This window comes from Malus sylvestris, chromosome 5 (assembly GCF_916048215.2).
Source record: "Malus sylvestris chromosome 5, drMalSylv7.2, whole genome shotgun sequence".
NCBI lineage: Eukaryota > Viridiplantae > Streptophyta > Magnoliopsida > Rosales > Rosaceae > Malus > Malus sylvestris.
Genome location: NC_062264.1, coordinates 4,322,413 through 4,338,567, shown reverse-complemented (window position 1 = coordinate 4,338,567; position 16,155 = coordinate 4,322,413). Strand labels below are relative to the sequence as shown.

Sequence of the window (16,155 nt, the reverse complement as noted above, 5' to 3'; positions counted from 1 at the left end):
GTGATGAGATACACGTTGTAAGGCGCATCACACCTTTCTCGTCTTTAACTGGTATGCCAACAGTTTCAATCAATCTATTATCCTCCAACTTTATCAATACCTTGACGGTACCATCAGCAACAGTGACACTCTAGTAAATGGGTGACCTACCAATCTTTTGACCAGAGCGATCGGCGAAGAAGAGCCGGTAGTCTAGGGTTTCAGGCTGGGCTTCATCCCTGATCTGAACTTCGGGTTTGTAGATAGCGGTGCTATTGAATGATCTCCTAGAGGAAGATAACAATGATGCTACTCTCATTCTAGTAAAGCAAAGGTTGGTGCCGTAGGGACTCTGCTTCATCGGGAACGACGTCGTTTGGAAGTATTAGAAACAGTCAACACCCTTGCGGTGGCCATGGTTCAAGAGATGAGTGAACAGAAAGTTTAATGGAGACGCTGCAGCTAATGTAGGCGAGCAAATAGATGAGTGTGCGTGCTGAGCATCGCTTGATTCCATTGATTCCGAACTGCGATAGCTGTTCGAGTAGGCGGTCGAACCTAGACCCGAGTAGAAACTCAGACATGCTTGTAGGCAAGGGTCGGAGCCTCGAGCCGCTACCGTCGTCATAAAAGATCTCATATCCACGACCTTCCTCGGTGATGGCGACGACGTCCATGTGACAGCCAACAAAGGACAAGATATTCCCCGATGCCTGGAGATGGAATGGGGCCGGATTCTTGGATCGAACCCGGGAGCGGACTGGAATCAATTGGGGAGACTCGACCCGGGGACAAGATCCGACGAGGGTCTATCCGACCCACCAAGCCTAATCCGGATTTGGGGCTCTGAGGCGAGTTGGAGACGGAGATGGAGGTGTGTTGAGGTCGACACCAGAAGGAACAACAAAGGAAGAAGAGGAGGCTACCAATAAACTGGAAGCAGAAGTAGCCTTTGTAGCCATGCCCAAGTAGCACCTCGCCATGCCTTTCTCTTGCTCTTACTCTCTCTCTCTAGGAGTCTGTGTCGGTCTCTGTTAGATTTGTTGCAATTGATGAAGCGCTGATGGTTTGTTTTTTTTTTATTTGCCTGAGGTGGTATTCTCAGTGTTGCAGAAAGAGCAGGGAGAACTCTATGTCTGTGTCTCTGTGTGGGTTTTGCAGATCCACGACGAAGGTGAAAAAATGAAAAAGAACCGACATAGCTTTTTTGTGTCGTTTCCCACAGATAGCGCCAAATGTTGATGCACAAAACTGGAGGTCTTGGAACAACGTAAATCCGACCGTGAATCTGCAAGAAATGTAAATAACACAAGATGTATCGTGGTTCACCCCAAGGTTTGGGCTACGTCCACACTGATTGTATTGTATTTCTCTGAGAAGTGAGGGAGAGAGTGTGAGAGCTTTGCTTTAGATAGGAGAGGCTTAGGTGTGAGGGTGAGGATGCCCTTTTATAGAATAAGGGCTCCTCCCCTCATTACATATTTGCCCTTTCCTTTATTACATAATTGCATTTAAGTCCCCCGAGTATTTATACGAAGTCTAAATACGAGGCCCTAAATATGGTATAAACATCCTTAAAATATCATCTCATGACGGACATTTCCAACATGTGGATACGCGAAGTACAACGAGCAAGAATAACAATGGCTAATCCTTGAAAATTGGGATTGCCATGCAGTATCCGAGGCCACAAAATGTGAAGTTTGAGTTTCTGTTGATGATGGCCCTAACACACCTCATCACTTGAGGTCGAACCTTGTAAACTTTGGACTTTCCGAATTTCAGATGTGCATCCTCGAGAATTGTAGCAATGTGTTAGCAATGATAAAAGATGTCATAGTGCTTGTGCACATTTAATAAGTGGCGACTCTTTGCATCACAAGTGATTTCGACTTTCGAACACACGAATATCTAGGCTAGACTATTCGAATTCGATGGTGAGATCCTTTAGCAGCTGCTCTTTAAATATCATGATTGGCTTTAAGACATATTTCTAACACTACCATTGTGACAATAGTGTAATATGAATAAAAGACATGATGTCTGAATCCTACATATAGGTATTGCACTTACTTAAACCACTATAGAAGACCATAGAGGGACTGCATGTCCTAATCTCATTTTTTAATAAATACAATATTATTTACACTAAAGGGTGAGAGAGTGGGCTAAGCCTCACAATGAACTATCCATAATAATTTGATTCAAATTTGTCTTTAGTGAGAATTAAACCTAAGACTTCACATTCATAGCATTAGACCATAGTATGGCCAGGTCCTCACCTCTTATATTAAAACTCATTATGACATATAATTTAGTAAATTTTCAAATGGAGTTAGAGAATGTAAAAGGGTATACATATGATGGAGTATTTATTTGAAATCTAATAATCAATAAAAGTAATTGGTTTCTTTTATGCCAATAGATTAATTGGGAGGTGAAAAGCCAAATGAAAATCTGGTCTATGATCATAATCCAATAGTAATTATATACAACAACAACAACAACAAAACCTTTTCCCATTAAGTGGGGTCGGCTATATGAATCCTAGAATGCCATTGCGCTCGATTTTGTGTCATGTCCTCCGTTAGATCCAAGTACTCTAAGTCTTTTCTTAGGGTCTCTTCCAAAGTTTTCCTAGGTCTTCCTCTACCCCTTTGGCCTTGAACCTCTGTCCCGTAGTCACATCTTCGAACCGGAGCGTCAGTAGGCCTTCTTTGCACATGTCCAAACCACTGTAACCCATTTTCTCTCATCTTTCCTTTAATTTCGGCTACTCCTACTTTACCTCGGATATCCTCATTCCTAATCTTATCCTTTCTCGTGTGCCCACACATCCAATGAAGCATCCTCATCTCCGCTACACCCATTTTGTGTACGTGTTGATGCTTCACCGCCCAACATTCTGTGCCTTACCGCATCGCTGGCCTTATTGCCGTCCTATAAAATTTTCTCTTGAGCTTCAGTGGCCTACGACGGTCACACAACACGCCGGATGCACTCTTCCACTTCATCCATCCAGCTTGTAGTCTATGGTTGAGATCTCCATCTAATTCTCCGTTCTTTTGCAAGATAGATCCTAGGCAGCGAAAACGATCGCTTTTTGTGATCTTCGCTAGATTGCTCCTGTCATTAGTGTGGATAAGTATATAAATGGATAGAGACAGGAAAGCAAACACAAGATGTACGTGGTTCACCCAGATTGGCTACGTCCATGGAATATAGGAGTTCTCATTAATTGTGAAGGGTTTACACAAGTACATACGTTCAAGCTCTCCTTTAGTGAGTCCAAGTGAATGATTTAGTACAAATGACATTAGGAAATATTGTGGGAGAATGATCTCGTAATCACGAAACTTCTAAGTACCGAAGTGTGGTATCGTCTTCACTTGCCTTATCTGTCTCATAGGTAGATGTGGCATCTTCTCTGGAAGTACTCTTCCTCCATCCAGGGGTGGTATCTTTAACTGGTGGAGATGCACAAGGTAATGTATCAATTTCACTTGAAGCTTACTTGTAGTTTCAGGCTTGGTCAAGCACGATACAAACCATGTAGTAGGAGTCCCCCAAGTCGCCGAGCTAAGGGATCTGCTGAAAGAGGTGACAGACAAGGTAAGCAATCAGAGCTCCAAGCAACCAGTCCCAGATCAGAAGTTTGATTTCGAGTTCCGGCTGATTGTTCTTATTCTCCCTATCTTGCAGACAGCATGAAGGATAAATAGAAGAAAAATGAGAAGAGATGATATAAGATACTTTTGCTTTTGAAGAAGTAACTTTCCACAGGCTTATTCTTGAACTGGGCTGGAGGGTTTTCTAGTTTCCTCCAGAGTATAAGGCTGACTGAAGAATTTGAGGGTCAAAACAAGTTCATCAAATCTAGAGTACGTTCGACTCTGCTGATATGGGATACTTTTGCTTTTGACAAAGTAGTGGATGTATCGGCACGTGTGCTGTTACGTTTGTCTCCACATGCTTCCTTGTATCATTCTCACTTGCCTTATCTATTCCTCAGGGTGATGCGGTATCTTCCCTGGAAGCATAAGATGTTGAAGATGAGTACTCGAGAGCAATGTCAGGTAAGTAATCAGGTAAGGGGTTCCAGGCAGTCAGTTTCTGACTGGAAGCTTGATTCCAAGTGCTGACTGATTGCTCTCTTTCTCCTTGTCTTGCAGGTAAGAACAAGGCCAAAGGAAAAGACAGGGAAAAAGCATGATATGGGATACTCTTGCTTTTAACCCTGATGATATGAGATATTCTTGCTCTGGTATAGCTTGTTTGTAGAGGTATTATCGGGGGGAAAGAAAGCTGAATATTTCGAAAGGCTTTGTTGGGATTGCCCTCTCAGATATGAGAAAGGGTTTAGCATTTTTGCAGGTCTGCCTGTCCGTTGAGGATGGAGGTCGACATATATAGAAGTCTCCCTAACAACAAGTAGTAATGCTATTCCTTTACCCTGCTTGGTCATAGCACGGTAGTGGGAGCTGCCAGCTTCACATGTTTTAACTCTGTCAGAGCACTTTGAAAAAATAGTCTATGGTATCTGGAAAGCTGATGTTGCGTGTGAAGATTACAGAAGCAATCCTGTCGGGGATCTGGCTCTCGAGATTCGAAGAACGATGCCTCTTCGATTTTTGAGAAAGCAATCCTGCTGGGGGTCTGGCTCTCGAGATTCGGAGAGCGGTGTCTCTTCGATTTTTGAGAAAGTAATCATGTTGGGAGTCTGCTCTCGAGATTCGAAGGGCGGTGCCTCTTCGATTTTGGAGCAAGCAATCTTGTTGGGAGTGTTTTCTCGAATGTGAGTAAAGGTTGGGCATGTTTGCTAGTCTACCTTGCCACGGAGCACAGAGGTTGACACACATGGACTTTCCAATTATCCAGCAGTGGTGCTGTTCCTTTACCCTTGTGGGTAATAATATGGTAGCTAGACCTTCAAAATTTATGTGTCTAAACTTTGTTAGTGCTGTTTCTTTGCTATTCTTTTACCCTTCTTGGTCATAGCGATGTAGAGGAAGCTGCAAGCTTAAAGTGTCTAAACTTTGTCAGAGATCTTTGGCAAAGTTATCTGTGGTACCCATGAGCTGATGTTGCGTGTGGAAAGTGGATGATTGAACAGTAAGATTCACGTGTTTTCTACTTCACCAGAAATCTTCGACAGAATGCCCGTAAATTCCGCAAAGCTGAGTGTGCATATGACAGGTGTTGACAAGGCTGAAAAAGCAGGTGCCTATTCGATTTCTGAGATCGGCCCTCGTGGTCTCTGAGCAGCCCAGCTTTTGAGAAAGCAAGCGTCTCTTCGATTTCTAAGATCGGCCTTCGTGGTATTTGAGCAGCCTAGCTTTTGAGAAAGCAAACGCCTCTTCGATTTCTGAGATCGGTCATCGTGGTCTCTGAGCAGCCCAGCTTTTGAGAAAGCAAACGCCTCTTCGATTTCTGAGCAGGCGCCTCTTCGATTTCTGAAGCTTCGTCGAGTGCAGATTTTTATAGAGGTTGGCATTAAGTTCCAAAGCACACTTGAATCTCCACCAGTAGAAGCTTCATTCTTGTACTTCTAAGATCTTGATTTGTCCGACCTCTTCTCTCTTCAACACCTTTGAAAATGTCTGGCCCCTTCGACCATCGTTTTGACTTAAACCTCGTTGAAGAGGCAGCCACGCCTTCTCCAGACAACATATGGCGCCCATCCTTCGTCTCCCCTACTGGTCCTCTTACCATTGGGGATTCCGTGATGAAGAATGATATGACCGCTACGGTGGTGGCCAGGAACCTTCTCACTCCCAAAGATAACAGACTACTTTCCAAACGGTCTAATTAGTTGGCTGTTAAGAATTCTCTGGCTCTCAGTGTTCAGTGTGCAGGTTCTGTGTCTAATATGGCACAACGCCTATTTGCTCGAACCCGCCAAGTTGAATCATTGGCGGCTGAAGTGATGAGTCTCAAATAGGAGATTGGAGGGCTCAAGCATGAGAATAAACAGTTGCACCGGCTCGCACATGACTATGCTACAAACATGAAGAGGAAGCTTGACTAGATGAAGGAATCTGATGGTTAGGTTTTACTTGATCATCAGAGGTTTGCGGGTTTGTTCCAAAGGCATTTATTGCCTTCGTCTTCTGGGGTTGTACCGCGTAATGAAGCTCCAAATGATCAATCTCTGATGCCTCCTCCTTCTAGGGTTCTGTCTAGTACTGAGGCTCCGAATGATCCCCCTTCGGTGCCTTCTCTTTCTGGGGCTCTACCGATTGCTGAGACTTCTCCTAAGCAACCTTTGTGAAGGCTCCCTCTTGTTTGTTTATTTTGACTCATGTATATGTACATATTTGTAACTTATCAGGGATATCAATAAATAAACTTTGTTTCATTTCAACGTATTGTGTTAAATACACTAAAGTCTTCTTCGCTAAGTTCTTTGAATTTTTCTTTTGTTGAAGCTTTGTGAGTGGAGCATGTAGGTTGAGGTAGTGTTCCCTTAATTTCCCGAGTGAGGAAAACTTCTCGGTTGGAGACTTGGAAAATCCAAGTCACTGAGTGAGGTCGGCTATATGAATCTTAGAACGCCATTGTGCTTGGTCCTGTGTCATGTCCTCCGTTAGATCCAAGTACTCTAAGTCTTTTCTTAGAGTCTCTTCCAAAGTTTTCTTAGGTTTTCTTCTACCCCTTCGGCCCTGAACCTCTGTCCCATAGTCGCATCTTCTAATCGGAGCGTCAGTAGGCCTTCTTTGCACATGTCCAAACCATCGTAGCCGATTTTCTCTCATATTTCCTTCAATTTCGGCTACTCCTACTTTACCTCGGATTTCCTCATTCCTAATCTTATCCTTTCTCGTGTGCCCACATATCCAACGAAGCATCCTCATCTCCGCTACACCCATTTTGTGTACGTGTTGATGCTTCACCGCCCAACATTCTGTGCCATACAGCATCGTCGGCCTTATTGCCGTCCTATAAAATTTTTCCTTGAGCTTCAGTGGCATACGGCGGTCACATAACACGCCGGATGCACTCTTCCAGTTCATCCATCCAGCTTGTATTCTATGGTTGAGATCTCCATCTAATTCTCCGTTCTTTTGCAAGATAGATCCTAGGTAACGAAAACGGTCACTCTTTGGTATTTCTTGATCTCCGATCCTCACCCCTAACTCGTGTTGGCCTCCATTTGCATTGAACTTGCACTCCATATATTCTGTCTTTGATCGGCTTAGGCGAAGACCTTTAGATTCCAACACTTCTCTCCAAAGGTTAAGCTTTGCATTTACCCCTTCCTGAGTTTCATTTATCAACACTATATCGTCTGCGAAAAGCATACACCAAGGAATATCATCTTGAATATGTCCTGTTAACTCATCAGCAAAAAGGTAAGGACTTAAGGATGAGCCTTGATGTAATCGTACAGTTATGGGAAAGCTTTCGGTTTGTCCTTCATGAGTTCTTACGGCAGTCTTTGCTTCTTCATACATATCCTTTATTGCTTGGATATATGCTACTCGTACTCCTTTCTTCTCTAAAATCCTCCACAGAATGTCTCTTGGGACCCTATCATACGCTTTTGTGTAAATCTTTTTTCCCATCTCTATATCTTTCCATCAATCTTCGTAAGAGATAGATTGCCTCCATGGTTGAGCGCCCTGGCATGAACCCGAATTGGTTGTCCGAAACCCGTGTCTCTTGCCTCAATCTATGCTCAATGACTCTCTCTCAGAGCTTCATTGTATGACTCATTAGCTTAATACCCCTATAGTTCATGCAATTTTGTACGTCGCCCTTGTTCTTGTAGATAGGCCCCAAAGTGCTCGCTCGCCACTCATTTGGCATCTTCTTCGTTTTCAAAATCCTATTGAAAAGGTCAGTGAGCCATGTTATACCTGTCTCTCCCAAAACTTTCCACACTTCGATCGGTATATCGTCTGGGCCCACTGCTTTTCTATGCTTCATCTTCTTCAAAGCTACAACCACTTCTTCCTTCCGGATTCGACGATAAAAGGAGTAGTTTCTACACTCTTCTGAGTTACTCAACTCCCCTAAAGAATCACTCCTTTCATGTCCTTCATTGAAAAGATTATGAAAATAACCTCTCTATCTGTCTTTGACCGCGTTCTCTGTAGCAAGAACCTTTCCATCCTCATCCTTGATGCACCTCACTTGGTTTAGGTCCATTGTCTTCTTTTCCCTTGTTCTAGCTAGTTTATAGATATCCAACTCTCTTTCTTTGGTATCTAGTCGCTTATACATATCGTCATAAGCCGCTAACTTAGCTTCTCTCATAGCTTTGTTCGCCTCTTGCTTCGCTTTTCTATACCTTTCACCATTTTCATCGGTTCTGTCCTTGTATAAGGCTTTACAACATTCCTTCTTAGCCTTCACCTGTGTTTGTACCTCCTCATTCCACCACCAAGATTCCTTTTGGTGTGGAGCAAAGCCCTTGGACTCTCCTAATACCTCTTTTGCTACTTTTCGGATATAACTAGCCATGGAATCCCACCTTTGGCTAGCTTCCCCCTCTCTATCCCACACACACTGGGTTATTACTTTCTCTTTGAAAATGGCTTGTTTTTCTTCTTTTAGATTCCACCATCTAGTCCTTGGGCACTTCCAAGTCTTGTTCTTTTTTCTCACTCTTTTGATATGTACATCCATCACCAACAAGCGATGTTGATTAGTCAAGCTCTCTCCCGGTATAACTTTGCAATCCTTACAAGTTATACGATCCCCTTTCCTCATTAGAAGAAAATCTATTTGTGTTTTTGACGACCCACTCTTGTAGGTGATCACATGTTATTCTCTCTTCTTAAAGAAGATGTTGGCTAAGAAGAGATCATATGCCATTGCAAAATCCAAGATAGCTTCCCCATCCTCGTTTCTCTCCCCAAAACCATGGCCACCATGAAAACCTCCATAGTTGCCTGTCTCCCTGCCCACGTGTCCATTTAAATCTCCTCCTATAAATAACTTCTCCGTCTGAGCAATTCCTTGAACCAAGTCTCCAAGGTCTTCCCAAAATTTCTCATTCGAACTCGTATCCAACCCTACTTGAGGTGCGTACGCACTAATCACATTGATAAGTTCTTGTCCTATTACAATCTTGATTGACATGATTCTATCTCCTACCTTCTTAACATCTACAACATCTTGTGTCAAGGTCTTGTCCACGATGATGCCAACACCGTTTCTCGTTCTATTTGTGCCCGAATACCAAAGTTTAAACTCTGAGTTTTCTAGATCCTTTGCCTTAAGACCAACCCACTTAGTTTCTTGTAGGCACATAATATTTATCCTTCTCCTCACCATAACTTCCACTACTTCCATAGATTTTCCCGTTAAGGTTCCTATATTCCACGTTCCTAAACGCATTCTGCTCTCTTGAACTCTACCATTCTGTCCTAACTTCTTCACCCTCCCCCGTCTAATAGGATCAAAGTACTTCTTTTGTGTGTCCCGTGTAAAGTTGATAGGAGCATATGCTCCCAAACAACTTTGAGTGGAGTCGTTCGAAAAGAAGTTTCTATGGCCCCCTTGCTCATTTAACACTGCATCCGGGTGCCGATGGATACAGGCTGTAGTAGGGTTCTGGACATAAACTCAAGAAGTCTAGCAGTAACATAGTTGCCTTTTTCTTTCTAAACAAAATGAAACTTAGACTCCAAAGAACATGGAATCTGTACGAATGGAATACATATATACACAGTGTAGCAAATTAGCATTACATACACAAGATTAGTGGAAAGATAAAACGATAGCAATACCATTATAATTTACATATACGCTATAAACAGTGTGGTAATATTATATCAAGTTTTGGACTGATCTCATTGGACTGGGAAGCACACAAATTCTGCAATGGTCTTCTCCAATTTAGAGATGAACAGGGACCAACCCAAACTTGGAGGCAGGGTAATCAACTTGTTGAGCGCTGTCCGTTCCCTATACAAAATTGTACAAGTAATAAGTGGCAGAAAAAGATCAGATAAAACGTTACGTCAATAGAATAAATCATATTTTGCATTCTGAAGTTCGTGTTCAATTGTAACCTCATACAATATTTCTAAAATATTTCAATCCTATACATTTACTTATTATTTTATTTTAATATTATACATCTGTTAAAAATTATGTTAAGTTAATCATTTAAGTGATGATGTGGTAATAACAAATTCCATATTTACGTTGATGTGGAGCCAACTTTGTACCATGAAAATAAAAAAGGATTAATTAATAAAAAATAGAAAAGGAAAAAAATCAGGTGGACAAATTTGGGGCTCAAATTTTTATTTATCATTTGTTTTTTAGTCTATGTGGACAAATTTGACTACTATGTTAGCTAAAATATAGGCTTTATATTTGTCATGTCATCAATTAACCGTCAAGTTGATGGTGCAACTAACAAATGTGTGAAATTGCAACTAAAATATAAGTGTATGAGATTGAAATATTATGAAGATTATGTATGATGTTCTAATTGTACCCAAACCTGAGAATGTAAAATGTAATTCACCCATAAACTTGTGTAGTTTTATTGTTCAGCTTTAGTCTATCTTATATGTTATTTGATAATCATTTTATTTTTAGTTTCAGTTATTTAAAAAAAAATATAAATAAAAATTGAAAGCTAACTTTGTTTTATTTTTAAATTTGGGATTTTATTTTGATTTTCTAATTACAAAAAAAAAAAAATGAAAAATCTGAAATGGTGAAATGTCTCTACTGGTAAAGAGAATGTATAAGTATTAAAGAAGAGAAATTAAGCATGAAAAAGAGTACTCATCACCTGGTAAGAAGGGTAGACCATCCCGGGATAGAATATTGACAGTAGAAGATGATGGTCGAACGATCCATTGTAGGCAGGATCGCAACCTTTCCCCAAACCACCCGGATTCAGTTTTGTAGTGATAGCTTATTTCTGAGATGTGCATAACCATGGAACTATCCAAGCTTCCTTCTCCACGTATTCTCTCTACGAGTTCATTGGGAACATTTACCAAATCCAAAGTTTGGAGACATGTTAGGTGTTCAATTCCATTAGGCAATTGCTTTAACCCCATGCATGCAGTGATAACAAGTGTCTGTAATGCCGGCATTGCCCCCTTCTCTATGACGATCGCATTCATTTTAGGCAACTCCATTATGTATAATTCAGAAAGCATTCGGAATCCAGTGTGAAAGACCAATTGATTTCCAAGATATGCATTGTTTAGCCGAAGTACGCTCAAATTAGGAAGTGCTTGGATGTAAGGAAGAAAATCTTCTGATAATCTGGACCAATGCAATCTCAAGTGTGTAAGGCTGAGAAGAGAAGGAAACCAAAGTGGAACCTTCTCTAATTTTCCAATCAGACCAAGTTCCTTGAGCAAAGGAGGTGCAGATGGCAATGCATCCAATCGTAACACCTCATCCTCATTACTTGTATGGACAAAGATGTGTTCAATGAGTTTCATGCTTTCGAGTGACTTGCACAAGTCCTCCTCATCTGCCTCCCTCACATTGCTTAAGCTCATTCTTGTGAGTTGGGTCAACTGTCGAAGTTGTTTGACTAACGATCCTCCTAACTCGATAGCATCACAAACTTGTAAGCTCTTTAGCTTACAAATGCCATCTGGTGCTTTTGTGCCATAAAAGAAATAATAAGGCTTAAAAAGATCTTCAAAATTGTAATGGTACATCAACAGGTGCCGTAAGTTTTCTAACTTCACAATTCCAGCTGGAAGTACCCTGATTTTGGAATGCCTAATGTCTAAGGTTTCCAAACTATGAAGGTTTCCTATATCTTTTGGAAGCTCTTTTACTTTTGTTCCTTTCAAGTTTAAATACTTCAAGTTAAAAAACTTTACTATTTCACCTGGGAGCTGAGCAACTGGGACATGTTTAAGATCCAAGACCCTTAAGAGTTTGAAACCAGATGGCAATTTTTGAACTGAAGAGGAATCAGCCATATTAGGAGGAAAATAAAAGAAGGTGCGAACCTTTGACATGTCTCCGTGTGTTTGTAGTTCTTCATGGTTAGCTTGCATGGACATACGACGAGGCCCTCTGCTATCTTTATTCATTTTTTGCTCATCATAAACGGCAAAAAATTTCTCAGCTTTGGAAATTGAAAGAGCAAGTTCGCGTATAAGGTCATGCATCTTGAACGTTTTTGCTCTTCTAGATGGTTGCTTCTTAACAACTTGTACCATGCATCAGCAAGTGAGCTCCGCTGCGTAGCTTTCAGCGATCTCTTCTGGCTTAGGCCCTTCCACTCTATCCACAAATCCCTCTGCCATCCACAGTCTGACAAGCCTATAACTGTCTATTGCATAATCTTCTGGAAAAATACACAAATATAAGAAGCAATGCTTAAGTCGGTAAGGTAAATCGTTGAAGCTTAGCAAGAAGATGCTCTTCACTACTTCGAGTGTCGGGTTGTTACTTAGCTCCCAATTCAAACTACTGTAAAATTTCTTCCACTCAGAAACCAATCTCCTGGTCGACATGAGAGCACCCAAAGCCACAATTCCAAGAGGTAAGCCTTTGCATTTTCCAACTAGATCTCTAGCAATGGGCTCAAGCTCCTGTGGGCAACACTTATCAGGCCAGCTAGAGAAAGTTTTCTTGGAAAAAAGATCCCAAGCATCATTCTCATTAAGAGGCTGAACATGGTAAACATGACTTCCAGCTTCAAAGGGAAAAGAAGCAATGTCTTCATTTCGAGTTGTGAGCATGACTCTACTTCCATCTACTCCATCTGGAAGTGCTACACTTATTTGCCTCCAGAGATATTTATCCCACACATCATCTAACACAATTACGTACCTCTTTGACTGCAAGTAGTTTACCAACAATTCTACCATATGTATGTAGTTCATGTTGCTCAAATCTTGAGGAACATCTTGCAGTGCTGATCTAAAAAGTTCTTTTATCAAGACTCTTAATAGATCGTCAATGTTGTAGGTTTTCGAGACAGTGAGCCATGCATAGCATTGAAAATTGGCTGTTTGACCAGTGAAGGTGTTCGCAACCAAGCTTGTCTTACCTGAACCCCCCATACCAACTACTGAAATTACAGTCCTCTGAGGCTCTTTAGACAGCAACCATCCAACCAGCTTCTCTTTAGCATCTTTGATTCCCACAAGTTCATCTTTAAAGAAAAGAGATGACTCACCATATATTTTGACTTGGTTGGGATCGTAACTATTGGGATTAGTGTTCGTGCCCTCTATTCACTCTACACCATAGCGCCGGCTTCTTTCTGGAATGCCTTTGATTGTTTTGATGAGCTTCTGCAATTTGGTGGCAATCCAATGCCTCTCCCAAAGATATTTGGGGAAGCAAGTGGCTTGACGAAAGGCTCTTGTGTACGGACCCCAACTTCTCTGCTTGTTTGTGTGATACATGAACTCGTCCATGATGTCTTCAACCGCAATGGACACGTCCCTCACTTTTTCCACCCATGTTTTTTCCACTTCGTTTAGAGCTCCCTTTTTTTCAGCATCTGCCAAGAAGGCTTTCATGGCTAACAACTCAAGCCTGGTCTCTTCAAGTTCATCATGAACTCCTCCTAACAGTGACGCTTCGCTTATGAGAAATGCTCCAACTCTGCCTATCAAAAGGTCTAGCACAGCCGAAGCCATGTCTTCTTCTTCTCTACTAAGTTTTGGAATGAACGTATGATAAGAATGAATGGGTTCATAAAATAATATCGGGTTTCTATATAATGCTAGTTTTAATCTTTTTCTTGCGGTAAGAAAAGAATGTGGAATCTGAATAACCTCGTCTCTTTAAGATGTTTTCCTTTTGCAAAAGCGAGATCCGCCATTTGCTAGCTCAAATGTAACAAAAAAACTAAGGAATCTTTATTTTCTTGCTGCACGACAAGATTATACTCGCGTGGCTCACGATCCATCTTAAAGGCACAAAATTAGTTTATCGGATGCAGCATATATGTTTTTTGTGTTGCAAGTAATTGTATGTTTATTGATTCATTTATTATTCGTTGATATATTTGCACTGAGGGTTGCTGATGCGGGAGCAAGCTTAAAAGAATACAACTTGAAAATTGCTCACATGCATTGGAATTGGAATAATAACTGCAGTGCATTTTTAATTACTTAGAAATTTGTTAACTCCATTTACAACATAGTGAGAGTCTTTTAGGAAGTTGTAATTCATTTATGCCTCTTTATCTTTACTTCCCTTAAATTGTGATGTAATACAAACATTTGAGCAACTTGAATGAATTAAAATATATTTTTCTTTGTGCATGTGAAGAAAGTGATTTCTCCTTCTCCAATTAAGCGTTTAGCTCTGTTCCCCCTGGTTGAGCAAATTTCAGGCCATCTATCCCTTGTCTCTTCGAGACTCCCTTAGTTTTTTTCCTGCATCAAGTGGCATCAGGTTTTCCACTGCGTTTCAAGACCATGGTTGTGATTTACATTCTGTTTGAAGAACACAATGTCGAAGAAATTGGTTTCATCGATTTAAATTCACAACCAATTTATGATGAGTGCGTTGATGACGGCGAAGTCAATAATCATTTTGTGAATGAAGTTGACGAGGATGACAGTGAGCAATTTTCAATGCATTGGAATTGGAAACTGATAGGTTTTAAGTTAGAAATTTGTTGACTCCATTAACAACATGGTGAGTCTTTTAGGAAGTTGTAATTCATTTATGCTTCTTTATCTTTACTTCCTTTAAATTGTGATGTAATACAAGCATGAATTAAAATATATTTTGCTTTGTACAATTGAAGTGAGTGATTTCTCCTTTCCCAATCAAGCATTTAGCTTGGTTGTGTGAACAAATCCACGATTAGCAACGTCGAGTAAGCTTCATTGCCCCTAGTTGAGCGAATTCTAGGTCATTTATCCCTCGTCTCTTTGAGACTCCCTTGGTGTTTTTCTTGAATTAGTTATGGAGAATAAATTTGGAGATGAAAAGAGAGTGGAACAATAAAGAGAAGAGAGAGAAAAAGGCTTTGAGGAGTTTTAGGACACAACAATTACACACACTAAGGGGTGAGGAAAATACTACAAACTTGTCATTCAAGAGATTCAAACTTAAGACCTATCTGTTTCAAGTGACAAAAAATATCATTAGACCATAGTACTAAGTATGATTACTTGCGGCGCATGCCAATCCTTATATTGTAGGAACTCCAAGACTTATTGAGATCTGGTTGACACCATACAGAATCAGATACTATGTCTTGTGGAACAAGTATGGTCATTCTAGTGGAGTCGCTCAAACTTCACCTATTGCCTCAGAACAAGATGGTGGCATTATTGCTCTGTTTGATCCAGCTCCACTTGGAGTTGTTGAGTCCATGATCAGACTTCTGAGGTAAACGTATTTTGATCAGTCTTACTCTGACCTAGAAAATCATGGTCCTATAGGGTTCTTATGCACAAGATGCTCGGTCATCATTTGGATGCTATGCTGATCAAGTGGAAGTTGAGTCTTCTCTAGAAAAATGATGTCAAATACCTTTTATCTCAATCATTTTGGATGTAAATGGTTCACGGTGGAGTTCACAGATGGATAATAGTTGAATTTTGTTATAGAAAATAGGCCCTGGATGTTCGATGATGAACCCCTTATCTATCAGATGGCACCCAAGTGGATGATGATGTCAAGGAGGCTCTACACAAGAATGTTATGTTGTGCTTTCCTGTTGCTATGAACCATGAGAAGGATAATGTCGAAAGTTAAAAAACTGGGCAGAGAGCTGTTGTGGAGGCTCGGGAGGAAGAATGCTGCACAAAAATTACAAAAATATGGCGCAAAACAGCTGAAAGGCATAAAAATATGGAAGTGGTTATGAAGGACAGGTCGCAAAAGGAAGTTGGTAAGGTGGCAAAGTATAAATGGGTGCCAAGTGCTGACTTAATTGGTGCAGGACTGGAGATGCTGTTACCGCTGCAACAAGGATGTTATGTTGCGCTTTCCTGTTGCTATGAACCATGAGAAGGATAATGTCGAAAGTGAAGAAACTGGGCAGAGAGCTGTTGTGGAGGCCCATAAGGAAGAAGACTGGACAACAGTTACAAAAAGATGGCGCAAGAAAGCTGAAAGGCATAACAATATGGAAGTTGGTTATGAAGGACAGGTCGCAAAAGGAAGTTGGTAAGGTGGCAAAGTATTGTAAACTAAACTGTAATAGCAGGAGAATATGCAGTACTCGAGAGAGAAAGAGAAAGAGAGAGAGAG

At 41.0% G+C, this 16,155-nt stretch overlaps 1 protein-coding gene and 1 pseudogene across 1 annotated transcript; both read right to left on the bottom strand.

The window, feature by feature from the left end:
- Nucleotides 1–9,630: 9,630 nt before the first annotated feature.
- Nucleotides 9,631–13,166, bottom strand: LOC126623180 (disease resistance protein RPM1-like; annotated as a pseudogene).
- On the bottom strand, nt 13,166–13,595 carry LOC126623188 (disease resistance protein RPM1-like). Its single transcript, XM_050291988.1, has one exon. It carries the CDS (start codon nt 13,575–13,577, stop codon nt 13,167–13,169), a length of 411 nt encoding a protein of 136 aa, XP_050147945.1. The 5' UTR covers nt 13,578–13,595; the 3' UTR covers nt 13,166.
- Nucleotides 13,596–16,155: the final 2,560 nt, after the last annotated feature.